Source organism: Ciona robusta, chromosome 2, assembly GCF_009617815.1.
Source record: "Ciona robusta chromosome 2, ASM961781v2".
Taxonomy (NCBI): Eukaryota; Metazoa; Chordata; class Ascidiacea; order Phlebobranchia; family Cionidae; genus Ciona; species Ciona robusta.
Window position 1 is genome coordinate 9353738 of NC_143236.1, and position 18584 is coordinate 9372321.

The 18584-nt window shown below is 40.3% G+C and overlaps 3 protein-coding genes across 3 annotated transcripts; all 3 read left to right on the forward strand.

The window, feature by feature from the left end:
* Positions 1–16: 16 nt before the first annotated feature.
* Positions 17–8715, forward strand: LOC149740983 (catalase-like). The gene is made up of 15 exons (XM_089871936.1): positions 17–83; positions 578–668; positions 857–949; positions 1135–1213; positions 1364–1474; positions 1884–2014; positions 2646–2750; positions 3109–3234; positions 3980–4114; positions 4913–4969; positions 5858–6010; positions 6549–6696; positions 6941–7098; positions 8161–8268; positions 8330–8715. Exons 2-15 carry the CDS (start codon positions 615–617, stop codon positions 8408–8410), a joined length of 1539 nt encoding a protein of 512 aa, XP_089728062.1. The 5' UTR covers positions 17–83; positions 578–614; the 3' UTR covers positions 8411–8715.
* A 1518-nt stretch (positions 8716–10233) lies between these two features.
* On the forward strand, positions 10234–11437 carry LOC149740984 (mitotic-spindle organizing protein 2-like). Its single transcript, XM_089871967.1, has one exon. It carries the CDS (start codon positions 10655–10657, stop codon positions 11078–11080), a length of 426 nt encoding a protein of 141 aa, XP_089728093.1. The 5' UTR covers positions 10234–10654; the 3' UTR covers positions 11081–11437.
* LOC149740985 (ADP-ribosylation factor GTPase-activating protein 3-like) lies at positions 11414–17926 on the forward strand. Its single transcript, XM_089871950.1, has 8 exons — positions 11414–11554; positions 11755–11891; positions 13706–13837; positions 14422–14547; positions 16726–16854; positions 17073–17175; positions 17350–17541; positions 17795–17926. The coding sequence occupies exons 1-8, from the start codon at positions 11456–11458 to the stop codon at positions 17807–17809; spliced, it is 933 nt and encodes a 310-aa protein (XP_089728076.1). The 5' UTR covers positions 11414–11455; the 3' UTR covers positions 17810–17926.
* The last annotated feature ends 658 nt before the right edge of the window (positions 17927–18584 follow it).

An 18584-nucleotide genomic window follows, 5' to 3' on the forward strand; every position in this document is an offset into this window, starting at 1 on the left:
ATGACTTGCAAGTTGGGCGGAGGCGATCAGGATGTTGGGTGCAAACGACCACGGGAAGTTGTATTAATGCCACGCGTGTGAAAGTGATTAACAAGATATATTTTATTATCTCTTCGAATGCGATAGCGAAGATCAAATTAATAAATATTAAAGCTAATATTAAAACTTAATATTGCGAAGAAAAAGGAATTAAAAGCGAAACAACAGCCGTTACAGCGCGCTAAGGATAAAATATTACATTTGGTTAAAAATCGTGGCAGTTAAACCTTATTTTTAAAACGCAGTTGTCACGCCAGGAGTTGGTAATAACGTGCGCTGAAAAGTTTTATAAAGTTGTGTTTGTGTCGTTTGCCGCAGACGGCTGGGACGTGACGTTTAGTCTGCGTTTTACTTTATGTAAAGGTGTTATGGAGATGCCTATTACCGATGTTGCAGTTTATGTGATAAATGCTATAATGTATGTGTTGCATTATGTGTTAGGTTTTAATTACTGTCGTTTTGCTGCTAATTCTCTTCGTTGTTTTAATTGATCTTGCTATTGTATTCGAAGATTACATTTGTTATATTTTTGTTGCAGGATATCTGTAGTTCAAACTGATCTGCAAACTTTAATCATGGGACGCACCAAGAGTGACAATCAACTAAAGGAATATGCCGAGAAAAATAAGGTTAAGAAAGTTCAATTACTTTGTTTGTTTAAATAAATTATCGTGCTATTATTTTTTGAAATAAAGATATTTATTATATTTAGTGAAAGTGAATAGTTTCTAACATAACTTTTTAAAATATTGCTTTTTTTGTAACGTTATAAAGAATTCCTAATTCTAAAACAAATATTTAAATATATTGTTAACAGGACAAGACGGTCCTCATGACGGGCACCGGGGCCCCCATCGAGGATAAACTGAATGTGTTGACGGTTGGTGAAAGGGGACCGCTGTTAATGCAGGTTGGCTGTGTTGTATACTATGTCTATGACAATATTATGACATCACTAATCACTATGACATCACACATTATATGGCAATATTATGACATCACTATGACATCACAAATGATAGTATCACACATTATTTATGACATCTCATAATGTGTGACATCACTATTATGACATCACCGATTATGACATCACAGGACTTCACGTTCACCGACGAAATGGCTCACTTCAACCGGGAACGAATTCCAGAACGAGTTGTTCACGCTAAGGGAGGAGGTTTGTGGTTGTGTGCCAATATATTTGTTTAAATGTGATTGGTTTGTTGTGTGAACGTTTGTATAAACTTTATGCGACCGATATTTTTCCAAATCATCATTCCTCCCCCGTAAAACTATAACAATCCCAAATAAATTTAAACCCCCCCAGGTGCCAAGGGATACTTGGAGATCACCCATGATATCAGCAACTTCTGCAAAGCCGACATATTCAGTAGTATCGGAAAGCGGACTCCGCTCGCTGTGAGGTTTTCAACAGTTGGTAAGTTTGTTTGTAGATTAAACAAACCTCATGAAAGCGCGAGGCACATAATGGCCGGGGTAATAATTAAACCAAACCTAGATCATAATACATCGCTATGCTGCATGTTGGGAACATTTGTATGGTTAGACCCGTGTTCTTACCCATATAGAATATCACAGGCAACTTCATGAATTTTTCATCAAACCAATATCACGAAGTTAGTTTGTAAACTTTGCGATATAACAAACGTTATAACTCTTATGCATTATAATAAAGTGTATGTCCGGTGCTCTGCTCAGTGTAAGACCTCACCCATATAGAATGGAACACTGTGTGGTTTGGGTAACATGCCAATTTTCATGGCATAAAATATACAATGTTGGGGCGATGAGCCTCAATATACAATAAACAACCCCCCCCCCCACAGGTGGTGAAAGTGGGAGCGCCGATTCAGCTCGCGATCCTCGTGGGTTCGCCATCAAGTTTTACACAGAGGAAGGAATATGGGACCTTGTGGGAAACAACACCCCTATCTTCTTTATTAGGGATCCTATCTTTGTGAGTTTTAATCATAGGTGGTTGGGGTTGGGAGTGTATGAGGCGTCATAGGTTTTAGTACTGCAGTTAATATTTGCTTTTTTGAGGGATTATTTAGTTTTTTAATCATGGCCGTAACAGTAGGGCTGTCTATAAGAAATATACCCTGGGGTGATTTGAACATCCATGGCATGTTGTGTTTATACAAAGCTGGTTCTGCAAATCCTGATAAATAAAACTCTGGTAACAAATATTGTTAATTAAAATTACATCGATAGTGCAACAATAAAGTTCAAACCACCAGTTGAACCAACCATACATAATTTATCCGATGAAACTTCCTTCCATATTAACTGGAAGCCACCATCCCTCCATTGTTCCTGGTCGTTATTATTCTGATTAATTCCACTTGGTGTGATAATATGTTATTTCTATTTTGCACAACAATAGTAATATATGACATCCGGTGAAAATCTTTCTATATTTCCGTGTAAGAGGAATCACTTTGCTAATTATTGCGATGTTAAATTTACCGCGGATATTCAGTGTAAAAGTTAGCCCGCAGTAATATTGGATTGTTGTGCATAAGGGTCACGGTTGCTCATAAGGGTATTTAATTGAACCGGGGAGTAATTAAATTCCTCCCATCCAGTTTCCTTCATTCATCCACACCCAGAAGCGAAACCCGCAAACTCATCTTAAAGACCCGGACATGTTTTGGGATTTCATCTCCTTGCGACCCGAGACCACACACCAGGTATCTCACATCCTTGTGATGTAACAATGCCCATTATTGCCTAACTATGTATCTACCTGCTGTTAAACTTTTATGACATCATAAATTTATTGGTTTAAAGAAGTTACATTCATTCTTAAGTATGTTGGTAGTCTGGGTTGTTCGTATAATGTTGCATATTGGGCCGACTCTTGCTTAAATTGATCCCAACCATATCCAATACCCCCCCCCCCCCCTATATTCGATAGCGAAGAACAAAATAGATAGTAGCGAGCATGAGGTGTATGTAACAGAACACCCATGTTATAACGACCATCACCCCTGTAGAGTACATACCCCCCAATTTAAACAACCCCCCAATAACCCCCTCCCCCACCAGGTAAGCTTCTTGTTCAGCGACCGCGGCATCCCCGATGGTTGGCGTCACATGAACGGGTACGGAAGTCACACCTTCAAACTCGTCAACGCTGATGGGGAGCCTGTGTATTGCAAGTTCCATTTCAAGGTTAGTTGGAATAATAAGCGTTGTTTTAGCAAAGATTGGTTTGGTAATCCACTTACATTACAAACAGATAATTGGTTGCAATATTTCAATTACATTTTATCAATTTAATTATGACATCAACAATTGGGCGCTTTAAGATGAGTATATACATTGTTGGGGTATTGGGACAACTCTGGTCTAAATCCCAGGTCCCATGGCGTGCCTCACTGTAGGATCTCACCCATATAGAATAGAATGTGCATATACAATGTTGGGGTAATGGGCCAACTCTGGCCTAAATCCCAGGTCCCATGGCGTGACTCACTGTAGGATCTCACCCATATAGAATAGAATGTGCATATACAATGTTGGGGTAATGGGCCAACTCTGGTCTAAATCCCGGGTCCCATGGCGTGCCTCGCTGTAGGATCTCACCCATATAGAATAGAATGTGCATATACAATGTTGGGGTAATGGGCCAACTCTGGTCTAAATCCCGGGTCCCATGGCGTGCCTCGCTGTAGGATCTCACCCATATAGAATAGAATGTGCATATACAATGTTGGGGTAATGGCCAACTCTGACCTAAATCCCAGGTCCCATGGCGTGCCTCACTGTAGGATCTCACCCTTATAGAGTAGAATGTGCATATACAATGTTGGGGTAATGGGTCAACTCTGGTCTAAATCCCAGGTCCCATGGTGTGCCTCACTGTAGGACCTCACCCATATAACAACCATAATCCTACATATGATCTCCCCCACAGACAGATCAAGGCATTAAGAACCTGACGGCCGATGAAGCTGATACATTGGCTGCCACTGACCCAGATCATGCAATACGAGATTTATACAACGCCATCGCTGACGGTAACAACCCAAGTTGGACCATGTACATACAAGTGAGTAAGTTTGTATTGTAGAAGATGAATCTGTTTGCATATGTTGTGGTTATTACTCTATATATGAACGCAGAAGTCGAATCAAACTTTTATTTAACATTTTTACTGCTAGCGTTTTGTGCCAGTTCCGTTCTTTTCGTTGTTTTAATTGATCTGATCTTCGTTATCGTATTTAAAGAAATCAAAAGCATTAGGTTTATGTTTTATCACATAATTTATTCTAATTTTTTTTAATTTTAATACAATAACAAAAATCAAATTAATCAAAACAACGAAGAGAAAGGAATTAGGATCAAAACAACAGTCGTTAAAACACGCCATGCTTAAAATAAACGAAAAAGCATTTGGTTAAAAACGTGGCTGTTAAACCTTACAGTGGGTTGCAAATGTTTAAATAAAATAAATTAAAACTTCTACTGTTATGACATCACAATCTGTTTGAATTGAAAGCACTTGGCAATAACAACACTAAAAGTGCTGGCTCATTGTGATGTCATAGGGGTTTATTTATAACATCATAATGACTTTGTACTGTGCAGTAGATTGGGGTAAGATGGTACAGTAGATTGGGGTAAGATGGAACACCTTTTTTTTGGCATCCTATTTAACTGTCAACAAAGCATATTTACAGAGATATACATATCGCAACTGTATTGTCAAAACACACTTATTTCGATATAATGTGCTAACAGTATTCCATCTTACCCCACAGTAATATAGTCACATAATGACTTATTTGTGCAGTTTATTTGTTTCTGCAAACTTCGTAAAAGTTAAAATACTTGTGATTGTTTGCAGGTGATGACTTACCAACAAGCCACCACACACAAATGGAATCCCTTCGACCTTACCAAGGTGCAGTGTTGCCAGATTTAATGTTTCCAGTGTTTCCCATAAACTAATATTAAAAAAATGCGATTTAAAAAAAAAATTATTTTTATTGTTTAATTTTTTGTTGTGCAACACAATATATCACGTGGTTTACGCATGGTTGCTCGCGGTGACCGAACTTAACCCCGACATGCAGGATTATGACGTCCTAATGCATGCGCGTGATGTTGTTTGTCACGTATAAATGTTTGTTGGTTTCGGTAATCGCGTTTTGCACGATTATCCCAAGAACATGAGGCGGGGGAAACGTAGACGCTATGTCATTGTGACGTCATGGTTCATTATTCTAATAATTGTCGTACTTTGCCATGCAAGGATAAATAAGCTACATACGTGGTAACTTGTAAGCGGGCACGAGGTGTATGAGACAGAACACCTGTGTTATAACAACTGTCGTTGCCCCGCCATGTGAGGATAAATAAGTTACATACGTGGTAACATGTAAGCGGGCACGAGGTGTATGAAACAGAACACCCGTGTTATAACGACTGTCGTTGCCCCGCCATGCGAGGATAAATAAGCTACATACGTGGTAACTTGTAAGCGGGCACGAGGTGTATGAGACAGAACACCTGTGTTATAACAACTGTCGTTGCCCCGCCATGTGAGGATAAATAAGTTACATACGTGGTAACATGTAAGCGGGCACGAGGTGTATGAGACAGAACACCCGTGTTATAACAACTGTCGTTGCCCCGCCATGTGAGGATGAACAAGTTACATACGTGGAACTTGTAAGCGAGCATGAGGTGTATGATACAGAACAACCGTGTTATAACAACTGTCGTTGCCCCGCCATGTGAGGATGAACAAGTTACATCATTTATAGAATATATTACAACCTCCCCGCAGACATGGCCACAAGGGGAATTCCCGCTCATCCAAGTCGGCAAGATGGTTTTGAACGAAAATCCTTCCAACTATTTCGCTGAAGTTGAACAGATAGCGTTCTCACCTTCACACATGGTACCAGGGATCGAAGCCAGCCCCGATAAGATGCTGCAGGTATTGTAGCTTAACTATTAATATTGTGTATCGGTTCTACAGTGAGGCACGCCATGGGACCTGGGGTTTAGACCAGAGTTGGCCCATTACTAAAAACTCCAGGTTGGTACCCCATAATCGACCTCACCCGACGTAGAAGTTGTTTAACTCTTTTGACGTCATAGATGATTATAACTTCTAAGAAATGTTGTTTGTGACCGCGGGCGTCCATTGTTCGAATAATATGTAAATTATTTTATGAGCGTCCTGTCCTGTGGGCTAAATTAACGCTCGCATAATAACCAGAATATATAGGTTCATGGCTTCATGCTGCTACCATTGTGGGCGTTTATTTCCTTGGACATTCAACGGCAATTACTCCAACCCATTGCTCACTAATGGGTTGTGCAAATAGTCAGCCATTCATAAAACAATTACCCACAAAGTTACACACATGGTAACTTGTAAGCGGGCACGAGGTGTATAAAACAGAACACCCGTGTTATAACGACTGTCGTTGCCCAGCCATGCAAGGATAAACAAGTTACACACGTTACAGGGTCGCTTGTTCTCGTACCCCGACACCCATCGTCATCGCCTCGGTAGCAATTACCTGCAGATCCCAATCAACTGCCCGTTCAATGTTCGTGGGGGGAAGGTGAACAATTACCAACGGGATGGCCCGCAATGCGTTACTGACAACTCAAGTAAGTATATATAAGTATTTAGGATGTGGGGTTTATGCCAAAGCTGCTCCGACGACTACTTCTGTGCGTGCGAAGAAACGTGCTGCATGTATCACTGTCCGGCGTATTTTTAATAGTTTTAAATGTATTGTAAATTTATCCTCGCATGGCGGGCAAACGTGTTGTGTTTCATACACCTCATGTCATTTATCACGTATGTAACTTTGTGTGCCACCACACACTTCATCCCAACCTATATATGTAGAGGGCGCACCAAACTATTACCCGAACAGTTTCAACGGACCGCTAGACGGCGCCCACACGTGCCCAGCTTCTCGTAAACAAACATCGCTTCACGTTGACAGACAACCAGCTTCTGACGTCAAGAAATACAACTCAGCTGATGACGATAACTTTACACAGGTGATTGTTACGTCATTATGTTTATGTTTGTTACGTCATTATGTTTAGTTATGACGACATAGTGAAACATTAAAGGGCCTAAACACACCCCAAATGTACTTCGCTTTAATCGATAGAGTGTGTTTTTCTAATTCCAACGACACCTTACTTGTTTTAATCGGTTCTGTATAACCAAAGATATTCCAGCTCAAACACCGTGAAATTCAAAAAACTGATTTGAAAGTTGCGTGGCGAAAAAAATTGAGAAGTGTACTACCCACGTGACAAACACGTAACAAAATTGTTGAAGCGTGGCCGCTCTCATTCAGAAAGGCGAGAGGCAGTGTTTTCAGCGAAAAACGAGAGAACAAAAAAAAAACGCAAAAAAGCACAAAAAAAAACGCAGGTTTCGCTTTTACGAATGAATCAGTCACGTGACTAGTATGTTCCTACGTCACAATCACGGAGCTCGTAGTAAAAAAAAGATAGCGCTAGAGATCACTGTTTGAGGACGAATATCTCCGCCTATACTGGACCAATTTTAATAAGCAAAGTATTTTTGGAATCAATAAAACGGTCGCTTTATGAATTTACCATAAAAAATAAAAGTGACGTGGGGTGTGTTTAGGCCCTTTAACTCTATTGTTCGTTGACAATCAACTTTCCGCGGTATCGTTTCTTCGAACGCGTGTTTGCTTAATTTTTAACAACTTGACTTATTGTTTTATTTATTTTTTTAAAAACGGCGGCAAAGATCAAATTATTTAAAAAACAAGGAATTAGCGGCAAAATAACAGTCGTTTAAAACACGCTACGGTTAAAAAGTATGTAGGCGTGCTTCGAAATATAGATTGCGACGCAGCGATTCCCGTACATGTGCTGTTTGCTGTTGCATATTGGAGATTTCATTAGAATATATTCCAGAGGGACACAATTAGAACAAATATATAACATTTTTTGTAACGGTGACAACGTATTTCTATAAGGCCCACGTTTACACCGTTGTAATTATGTTATGAAAAAAACTGTTTTAATAAATTACGTCATGGTTTAATTACGTCATCATCCTATACGTCATCGCAGGTTGGAACATTCTGGCGTAAAGTGTTGAACGAAGCCGAACGCAAGAGATTGGCGGAAAACATCGGAAATCATATGAAGGCCGCCCAACCGTTCCTACAAAAGCGTGCGGTATGTAGCGACGTCTAGCGGATGGACTTTTTAACTTTGTTTAACGTCGTTGTTTCTACAGATCGCCAACTTTGCGGCGGCAGATCCTGAATTCGGAGCCATGATTCAAGCTGTCATCGATAAAGCCGCTGCTAAAATGTAAATGTCGTCATCATTTTATGACGTCTTCAATATAATTACGTCATCATTTTAAAAACGTCATCAGAAATAATTTTATCAAAGTTTGACCAAAGTTGCCTTAAATAATCAGTTGTAAAATAAGTTAATTTCATTCCTTTGGGACCATGGTCACATTGAGCACTTAGCTTACCAACTTATGCAGGAAACTACATTGGTTTATCATTGTGTATATTTAACATGAGATGTAATCAGATCATTTAGCTTGTGTATGTTTGAACTAATGTTGTGTTGCTTCATCTAATAATTGCAATAAATGTAAATAACTGAGTAGGAGTTATGTTGGCTTGGCCAGCGACAAATAAAGCTTTCATGTATTGGAAGTAGGGTTCGGGTGTCGGGTGAACTGGTCACCAATTGTCAGTTTTTGCCAGATTTGAAAGAATAAAGTGTCTGTGACGAAGTGAACGGAATTAAAGCCAAGCCTTTCTGAGATTTAATATCATGTAGGTGCACTAGGTTGGGGTAAGATGGGAAATGTAGGTTGGGGTAAGATGGGAAATGTGGGTTGGGGTAAGATGGAAAATGTGGGTTGGGGTAAGATGAGACGTGTACGGAGGGTTAATATGGGACGTGCAGGGTGGGGTAAGATGGGACGTGTAGGGTGGGGTAAGATAGGACACAAAGGAAATAAAGGTATTAGGTGTGCGGATACACCATGTGTGTCTGGTGTATAAGAAGACACCCATGTTATAACTCGACAGTGAGCATGAGGTGTATGGATACACCATGTGTGTCGGGTGTATAAGAAGACACCCATGTTATAACTCGACAGTGAGCATGAGGTGTATGAATACACCATGTGTGTCTGGTGTATAAGAAGACACCCATGTTATAACTTGACAGTGAGCATAAGGTGTATGAATACACCATGTGTGTCTGGTGTATAAGAAGACACCTATGTTATAACTCGACAGTGAGCATGAGGTGTATGAATACACCATGTGTGTCTGGTGTATAAGAAGACACTCATGTTATAACTTGACAGTGAGCATGAGGTGTATGAATACACCATGTGTGTCTGGTGTATAAGAAGACACCTATGTTATAACTCGACAGTGAGCATGAGGTGTATAAATACACCATGTGTGTCTGGTGTATAAGAAGACACCCATGTTATAACTTGACAGTGAGCATTAGGTGTATGAATACACCATGTGTGTCTGGTGTATAAGAAGACACCCATGTTATAACTCGACAGTGTGCATGAGGTGTATGAATACACCATGTGTGTCTAGTGTATAAGAAGACACTTATGTTATAACTCGACAGTGAGCATTAGGTGTATGAATACACCATGTGTGTCTGGTGTATAAGAAGACACCCATGTTATAACTCGACAGTGAGCATGAGTTGTATGAATACACCATGTGTGTCTGGTGTATAAGAAGACACCCATGTTATAACCTGACAGTGAGCATGAGGTGCATAATTCAAAATATTGTAATAAGTTTTAATATGTGTTAGATATCTAGGTAAATACTTGATATCATCCCGTTTAGCAACCGTACAAAGTTGTTCGAGAATAAAGTTAGACAAACGTAAATTACCAAAGTTGTTTCACGACGGGAACAATGCGCATTGGGCATGTTGCATGTTTGGAACAGACAAGAAGTTTCTAATTAACTAAAATGAGGAAACTAAGATGTTTAAACATGGTCGTTAAGGAGTAGCGCGTAAAGTTCCCTTAAAATTTTAGAAACTAAAAATTCGAAAATACTTTGTTCGGTTGGTGACGTCATAATTGCGGTGTGTTTATTTTCGTAAAAAATATTTTCTTGTTTCTTTTTATTAAGCAGGGTATGTGGATAGTTGTTTATTGTGTAAGCACTTGTTGCCCCTTAGTTGTCAGTTATACGGGGAAGCTCTTTATTTATAATTGGCAAGTTGAACATTGGACTGAGTTGAGTTGTAATTATGTTTTAATCGTAAGCGTGTTTTAACGACTGTTGTTTTGTCGTCATCGTTATTATTTCTTGACCTTTGCTACCGTAATTAAAGAGACAATTGAAAGTTATTATTGTTAAAGATTGTAAACAAGCGAAAGTGCAGGCGTTTTTTGTTGAGTTGCCGAAATGGGTAAAATATGGTCAGCACTTTATGAACTAATGATGTCGTTTAGGCCAAATATATGTTCACATTGGACTTAATTTTACGTATTTGTGTAGACCTAAAATAAAGATTTGTTAATTTTGTTCCAGATGTAAAAATGTCTTCCAATGCATCAGTGGCATCATCTGTTCATAGAAATAACATATTAGGCCCCGAGGAAACAGATTTATGGGAGTTGTGTTACTATGGGGGATTAACCGTCGACCCACAGGTGTTTAAGATCCTACTTGACCTTCTACACATGGACATTCACCCCAAAGCTGTGTTAGAAGTCTTGAAGGAAGTAACTTCTCACTCGAAATATTCAAAACCTGCGGCAAAAGATCCGAAAATAATACCAGAAAAAAATTCAGACGAAAAATTAAATTCTGTTGAAAAGAAATCGAAACCGAACGTGGAAGTTTTGAAATCGCAACCAAAGCCAAGAGTGACATCTAGTGGTGAAAGTAAGAATGTTAAAAAAGTTTCATCGAAAGTTGGGGCAAGGTCGAGCGCATCAGAGCAAAGAACGAAGAAAAAATGATTTTGTGAAATTTATTTGTTTTAATGCTTCCATTGTACGTTTGTTTCATGGAATTGTGAAAGAAAATGCCCGCTGCAATCAGGATGTTTTGGTCGTCTTACACAATGCCTTATTTTCACTATACCTACATTTGTTTGTAATGTTTTCTTGTGCTTCCATTTCTTACAACATGGAATCGAAAATGTGCGCAACGAGTATTGAAACTGGTAATTAGTTCGATCCATTTTCACAATGCCTTCTATTTGCCACTGTTATAATTTTATAGATGGTGATATTGCCACCTGGTGTTTATAAAATTCATACGAATAAAGGAATCTTGTTTTTGTAATATAAATATTTTGTACGGTATTTCCAGAATCGTAGGTTTAATAAACAATGAGTGAAAACCTGTCGACCATACATGCCGTTCCAGCAAGTTCTGTGCGTTTGACCACGACCAAGTCAACAATCACTAAGAAGAATGCAAAGAAGGGGGTTTGTGATGTCATAATTTGGATAACTTTGTTTTGAAATATATAATTTTGAAAAAAATAAATAAATTAAACAATGTTTAATAAATAACAAAACTATATATATTACTAAATATTACTTTAAAAAGGTTTCAAAATAAAAAAAGTAATCATATATATTATATATATATATTATGTTTTAAAATAACTTCTGTTGTTTCACAGCTAGGAGCGAAGAAAAGTGGTCTTGGTGCTCATAAAGTAACCAAAGCCGATTTTGAAAAACTAGAGAAAACGGCCGAGATTCTGGATAGTTCGAAATCTAAAGTTGAAAATAATGAATCGATGAATGAACCAGTTAGGTGGGTGGGGGTGGTTATTTATGGGTTTTCTAAACAACATGGGTAACTACGCACCGAGTCCGGTTTTAACTAACGCTGCTGCCACCACATTGGGAGCAACTAAACGTCATAATAAATGCTTGCCTCCAGTGGCGCAACCAGCGCGTTCAAAAGGAGGCTGTCATATTTACGTCCAGTCAACGTTTATCTATGACGCGATAAAACTCCCTTTAATGGTTGTGCACACTAATATATATCCTATTTTACGCGGTAAATTAAAAACACTACATTATTAAAAAGATGTATCTAAATTAGTATAAACTGATGAAACATTGGTGCAAGTTTTACGCATGTGCATCGTGGATAATGTAACGATTATTTACATCAGAATAAACCTTTGAAAAACCATTACGATTGTTACGTCACAAACGAGATTATTGGTAAACAATCGTGTTTTATTTGCTCCCATACGATATGTAGTTTTTGTATAATTTCGGTTTCTGATGATTAGTTTAAATAGTGGTTCCGAAACTATGGTACGCGAAGGCCTCCCAGGTGGTACGCGAGTACCTTATTAAGTTCAAACCAAACGATCGCAAATGATCTTTTAGTGATTGTCGTGAGCATTATTTTAATTCACATAAATTACGTAGAGCGTGACATTTCATGCTATATTCCCTACACCGGTGTTCCTAACTTTTTAAAATTAGGCGTTGCTTTATGCGTGTACAAAGTATTTTTGCAAACCTATCTTTACTTATGCTCATTCGTGAAAAGGCAAATATCCAACCTGTTTTCAAGCACATGCAGGTTAAATAATCAAGGGGACAATTGCTATTATGACGCAGATAATCAACGTGTGAATTGCTATTATGTCGTAATCAATTACCAGGTCAAACAATCGTTATTATGACGCGATGAATCCACGTGTGAATCCCTACTGTTTCGTAATAATTATGCTGCTTGGCTGAGGAAAACATCGTAAATATACAGCAGTGCTACTTATGGAACCTATTTATGTTGTTTATTCCACCCTGTTACCCTGTTTAATTGGCAAATTACAATTAATGGGGTGGTTTGAGAACGCTGCATGAACCAAAAATATATATACGCGAGTAGATAAAGTTTGGAAACCACTGGTTTAAATGCAGATAAACCGCGATTAAGTGAATTTTAATTGGTGCAAATATAAAAGCAAGTAGCGACGGTATCAGTAAATTGGAGCCAACAGAAATCGTAATATATCGACATATCGTCCTGGCCGAGCTTGGACAGAAGCCAAAAAAAGTCGTTCGTTGTCACCGCAAGAGAACCAGAGTTTCATTACGTCACTTGTCACGAGAATAAATTCACAACGATTGCTTCGTTTGTTAGGTGTTGAATGTATGCTACCGCATGCGTCTTCCTTTATTTCCTAGGCCGTCGCAGAGCGTAAAAATATGACGCTCATACACGATGTTTCGATGTCGTGGTTGGTTGGGACGTGGGCACATTCCTCCAGATTGTTTTATTATGAAACGTCATAATTAATAGTTACGTTACAATAGGACAAGTGACGTAACAATTGAACGAAAAATTGTTTCAATTCCAAGCGAATGAATGTAATATTGAATGCAACGCGTGTGTGTGCGTCTAAGCACTTTCTGGCTGCGTGCGTGTCTGCGGAAAAGGGGGCTGTCATGACAGCAAAACAGCCACCCTGGTTGCGCCCCTGCTTGCCTCATAAGTGAAGAATACCGAGTTTAATACTGATAGATACCTTGTGTCCTTAAGCAAGACACTTAACAGCAATTGCTCCATCTCAGTGATCACTAATAAGTTGTTTTCCACCACAGCAAGGAATCGTTACGATTGGCGTACCGCGACATTGAAACGAAGGAGAAACAGAACGATGCTCGTATAAGTCAAATGGATGGGAAGCGGAAGGAACAAGCGGAGAGGCTGGGGATGGGAATGGGGAGGACCGGGTGGGTTGATGGGGTGTATTCTATTCTGTATGGGTGAGGTCCGTATGGACCTGGGATTTAGGCCAGATTTGTCCCATTACCCCAACACCCTTGTACGTTCGGAAGTGACGTGCTAGCGATAGTAAGTTCTTTATTCATGTTCCGACTCGAGTGCGCAACTCCCCATTCTTGACCTACAGGACTCCATCATCGGATCTGCGAACTCGTCAAAAAGGGGGTGTAGTGGGGGCAGGGTGGGTTAGTAGGGGTAAGGTGAGTTTAAAGGGGGTTAGAGTTGGAGGGGCGCACGGTGGGTTAGTAGTGGTGGGGTGGTATGATTAGGATTCCGGGTTAGGCTCCCAGATTTATGCCAGCTTGGGGGATTATGCAAACACCCTGCTTTAGGATCGATTTGCTTTATGTTTACGATTACTAACTCTAATTTATTCTTAATATTTGTAACATTTTTCAATAATCTCTGTTTAATTTGATACTAAACTTTTTTACCAAACTTAACCATTCGTTGGATTCAAAAATAATAAAATAATACGTATATACATTAAATATATCTTCATTCCCACTCAACTAACCCCTCCCCCCCACAGCGGTGTTTCACATTCCTTGAACATGATGACGATCGACCAAACCAACCCGACCACCAAACCTGCCAGGAGAGGGCGCTATGAGGACAACAACGACACTTTTTACGACGCATTTTTTTCCTCCCCAAAGTAATAAAAGTCCCCCACATGATGCAGTTTAATATTATCTGTTTGTTATTCTGTCTAAATTATTAAATTTGTTTTTATCGTTTTGTTTCAAATTTTGAATATTTTTCTACAAAATGTTCCAATTTACGAAATACCTTGTGTCACCAACAACACCCAATTTGGTGCAAAACAAAATTAACTTCCTACAAAACATCCCGAACCACCATGTGTGTCCTATATAACATCCCTCGTACCAAATCCATGGTATTTATAAAACCACAAAATTGTAAGATCAACAATTTTATATTTAATAATACAAATAGTTAGACACCTTTTTGTTTTTGGTTTATTACTTAAACTGCAATTGGACCCCCACATCAACCCATGCACCCCCACATCAACCCATGCACCCCCACATCAACCCATGCACCCCCACATCAACCCATGCACCCCCACATCAACCCATGCACCCCCACATCAACCCATGTACCCCCACATCAACCCATGTACCCCCACATCAACCCATGCACCCCCACATCAACCCATGCACCCCCACATCAACCCATGCACCCCCACATCAACCCATGCACCCCCACATTAACCCATGCACCCCCACATCAACCCATGTACCCCCACATCAACCCATGTACCCCCACATCAACCCATGCACCCCCACATCAACCCATGCACCCCCACATCAACCCATGCACCCCCACATCAACCCATGCACCCCCACATCAACCCATGCACCCCCACATCAACCCATGTACCCCCACATCAACCCATGTACCCCCACATCAACCCATGCACCCCCACATCAACCCATGCACCCCCACATCAACCCATGCACCCCCACATCAACCCATGCACCCCCACATCAACCCATGCACCCCCACATCAACCCATGTACCCCCACATCAACCCATGTACCCCCACATCAACCCATGCACCCCCACATCAACCCATGCACCCCACATCAACCCATGCACCCCCACATCAACCCATGCACCCCCACATCAACCCATGCACCCCACATCAACCCATGTACCCCCACATCAACCCATGTACCCCACATCAACCCATGCACCCCCACATCAACCCATGTACCCCCACATCAACCCATGCACCCCCACATCAACCCATGTACCCCCACATCAACCCATGTACCCCCACATCAACCCATGTACCCCCACATCAACCCATGTACCCCCACATCAACCCATGCACCCCCACATCAACCCATGCACCCCCACATCAACCCATGCACCCCCACATCAACCCATGCACCCCCACATCAACCCATGCACCCCCACATCAACCCATGCACCCCCACATCAACCCATGTACCCCCACATCAACCCATGTACCCCCACATCAACCCATGCACCCCCACATCAACCCATGTACCCCCACATCAACCCATGTACCCCCACATCAACCCATGTACCCCCACATCAACCCATGTACCCCCACATCAACCCATGCACCCCCACATCAACCCATGCACCCCCACATCAACCCATGCACCCCCACATCAACCCATGTACCCCCACATCAACCCATGCACCCCCACATCAACCCATGCACCCCCACATCAACCCATGCACCCCCACATCAACCCATGTACCCCCACATCAACCCATGTACCCCCACATCAACCCATGCACCCCCACATCAACCCATGTACCCCCACATCAACCCATGTACCCCCATATTTACCCCTGACGAACCCCATATATTCAATACACCACCCCACACCACTTCCACCCCGCTTATGGTTCTTTAAACACCTTAGAATTAACGGCTGCTTTGTGCGATGAATCTAAACTTTGCAATCATTTTGTTTTAAAATGCTAACTACAACCCCCCCCCACATTACACCTCATCCCCCCCATAGCATCTACTTACACTTGAACTTGCATATTACACGCCAACATTACCAACTCCCACCCAAACCTATATTTGCTCCCGTCTCCCTCGGACGACCCCGTTATATTTGGGATATTAACCCCATGGTTTAACCCCCTTATCACCCCACCACACCCATGTTACAATGCAACATCACCCCAAACTCCTGAAACCCCCCTTCCACCCCAAACTACCCCTGATATTTGGCGCATATATTCTTTATATTTCCTGAGTTTTGTTTTATTTTCAAAATAAATCCACGAATTGTTGAAACTTGTTTTTATGTTCCAGGAGTAGGTGGGAAAGTGATCCAGAAGACGAGATTGCGAGGAAAAAGTATTCCGGGAGCAGTGTTGACCAAATGTCAACATTTTCAACTGGCAACACTGGATCAAAGTCAGAATCAAGGAACAACAACAGGTTGTTGAATATTGTCAGACATAAACATACACAGGGAAAAGTTAACTCTTTGTTTTACAAGATTGTAAAAAATGCATGTTAAGAACCATTTCATACTTTTACCCACCAACTGTTGTTTTGCTGCCAATTCTCTTCTCTTAGTTGTTTTATTTAATATCTGATTTTTCCAAGTGATAACTTATGTCATTTATTCACAATAACCATATATTCCCCCCCAGACCCACGAAACCAACCATAACGTACGACAGCCAACCCTTACCCAACAATATGCGCAACAACAAATCTGTTTCATCGGAAATGTTGTTTGGAACGCAATCGGAAGTTTGTATTTTGTTTTGTTTATTACCATTGTAACTTTGTAAGTGTATTAGGGTAAAATTAACAAATATTTATTATCAACGCATTGTAACTTGTAGCAGGCACAAGGTGCATGAAACATTAATGTCTTACAAAACTTAAAAAAAAATTGGTAAAAAAACTTCTTTAAACCCCCAGGCATCTGAAGGCCAAAGGTTACGAAAGTTCAAGAACTCAACAGCGATATCTAGTGATGAGTTTTACGATCGACCCCCACAAAGTAACCACGTGCCCGATGTTTCGGATATCAAGGACGGGGTGAAGGAGGGGGTGAAAAGTGTGGCTGGGAAGTTATCGAGTATCGCATCTGGGATCGCAAGTTCCATCCAGGTAGTATCGGTGGTAACATACATGGGTGGCATATGTGATGCTACCATTGTGTGCGTATGTGTCCTTGGGCAAGACACTTAACAACAATTACTCAAACCCAGTGGTCACTAATGGATTTGAATAAATTATCAACCATACATAAAAATAATCACCCACAAATTTACATTTTGTAGAATTAGTTGTTTTTTTGCAGAAATTATTATTATCAGCTTATAAATTTCTTTAGATTAATGTGAACACTATTTCTCCCCAGGATAGATATGGTTAATGCAGTAAAGTGGGGAGTGGTTGACGTGCCTTCAGCAGTAACAGGTGTTGCAGTTTGTCCCAGTGCAATAACAAGTTGTGTAGATATTCAATGTTGGAATAAAATATCTGTAACTGACGTTTTGCGTGTTGATGACGTCACCTATGACGTAGTACGTTTTGATGTCGTACAAATAAATAATATCGAAACCGCGGCAATAAATGTTGTCCCCATTTTAAATCCGACCACCGATCATCCGTTGTAAGACGACACGCGTCACTAGCACAGAAATAAAAAAAGAGTAGAACGCGCAATTGCCCAAAAGCGTGATATATTCTTTTTTCTATTCACGTGACCGCCAACTCCGTCCCCATTTTCCTTCGTCTCCATTGTAAAAGATAGGCGCATAGTATTTTTGGAAGGTTTTAGCTGTTTATTTTAAAAACTATACCAACTATTCAAGTTTATTACGCCAGTTTAGTTATTTAGTAGGGTAACGCTCACAGTTTACCACTTGTTTAGGAAATTTAATTATTTAAAAAAATTAGTTAAAAATTTTAAACAAACGATTTGTAAGAAATATATATATATTAGAAAATAGTTGTTTTACACTATAACTTTAAATTAAGTCAAAAAACGAAGAAAAACTACATAAAACGTCATCGACTCCATTGACTACAATAGTAAACGGGAACGACCCGCGAAAGAGAGAGAGTGTATCACCTCTCTCCTTTGCCGACATTGGAGATGCGCGTTCTATTCATTTTTATTTCTGTGGTCACTAGTTGTTACCATA

What these genes read in the sequence shown, in the direction of transcription:
- LOC149740984 (XM_089871967.1), top strand. Translation starts at nt 10,655, where the DNA reads ATGTCTTCCAATGCATCAGTGGCATCATCTGTTCATAGAAATAACATA.
- LOC149740985 (XM_089871950.1), top strand. Translation starts at nt 11,456, where the DNA reads ATGAGTGAAAACCTGTCGACCATACATGCCGTTCCAGCAAGTTCTGTG. An exon ending in AGAAGAATGCAAAGAAGGGG is followed by an intron (nt 11,555 to 11,754) that starts GTTTGTGATGTC and finishes GTTGTTTCACAG; the next exon opens with CTAGGAGCGAAGAAAAGTGG. An exon ending in TCGATGAATGAACCAGTTAG is followed by an intron (nt 11,892 to 13,705) that starts GTGGGTGGGGGT and finishes TTTCCACCACAG; the next exon opens with CAAGGAATCGTTACGATTGG.
- LOC149740983 (XM_089871936.1), top strand. Translation starts at nt 615, where the DNA reads ATGGGACGCACCAAGAGTGACAATCAACTAAAGGAATATGCCGAGAAA. An exon ending in AATATGCCGAGAAAAATAAG is followed by an intron (nt 669 to 856) that starts GTTAAGAAAGTT and finishes TATTGTTAACAG; the next exon opens with GACAAGACGGTCCTCATGAC. An exon ending in TGTTCACGCTAAGGGAGGAG is followed by an intron (nt 1,214 to 1,363) that starts GTTTGTGGTTGT and finishes AAACCCCCCCAG; the next exon opens with GTGCCAAGGGATACTTGGAG.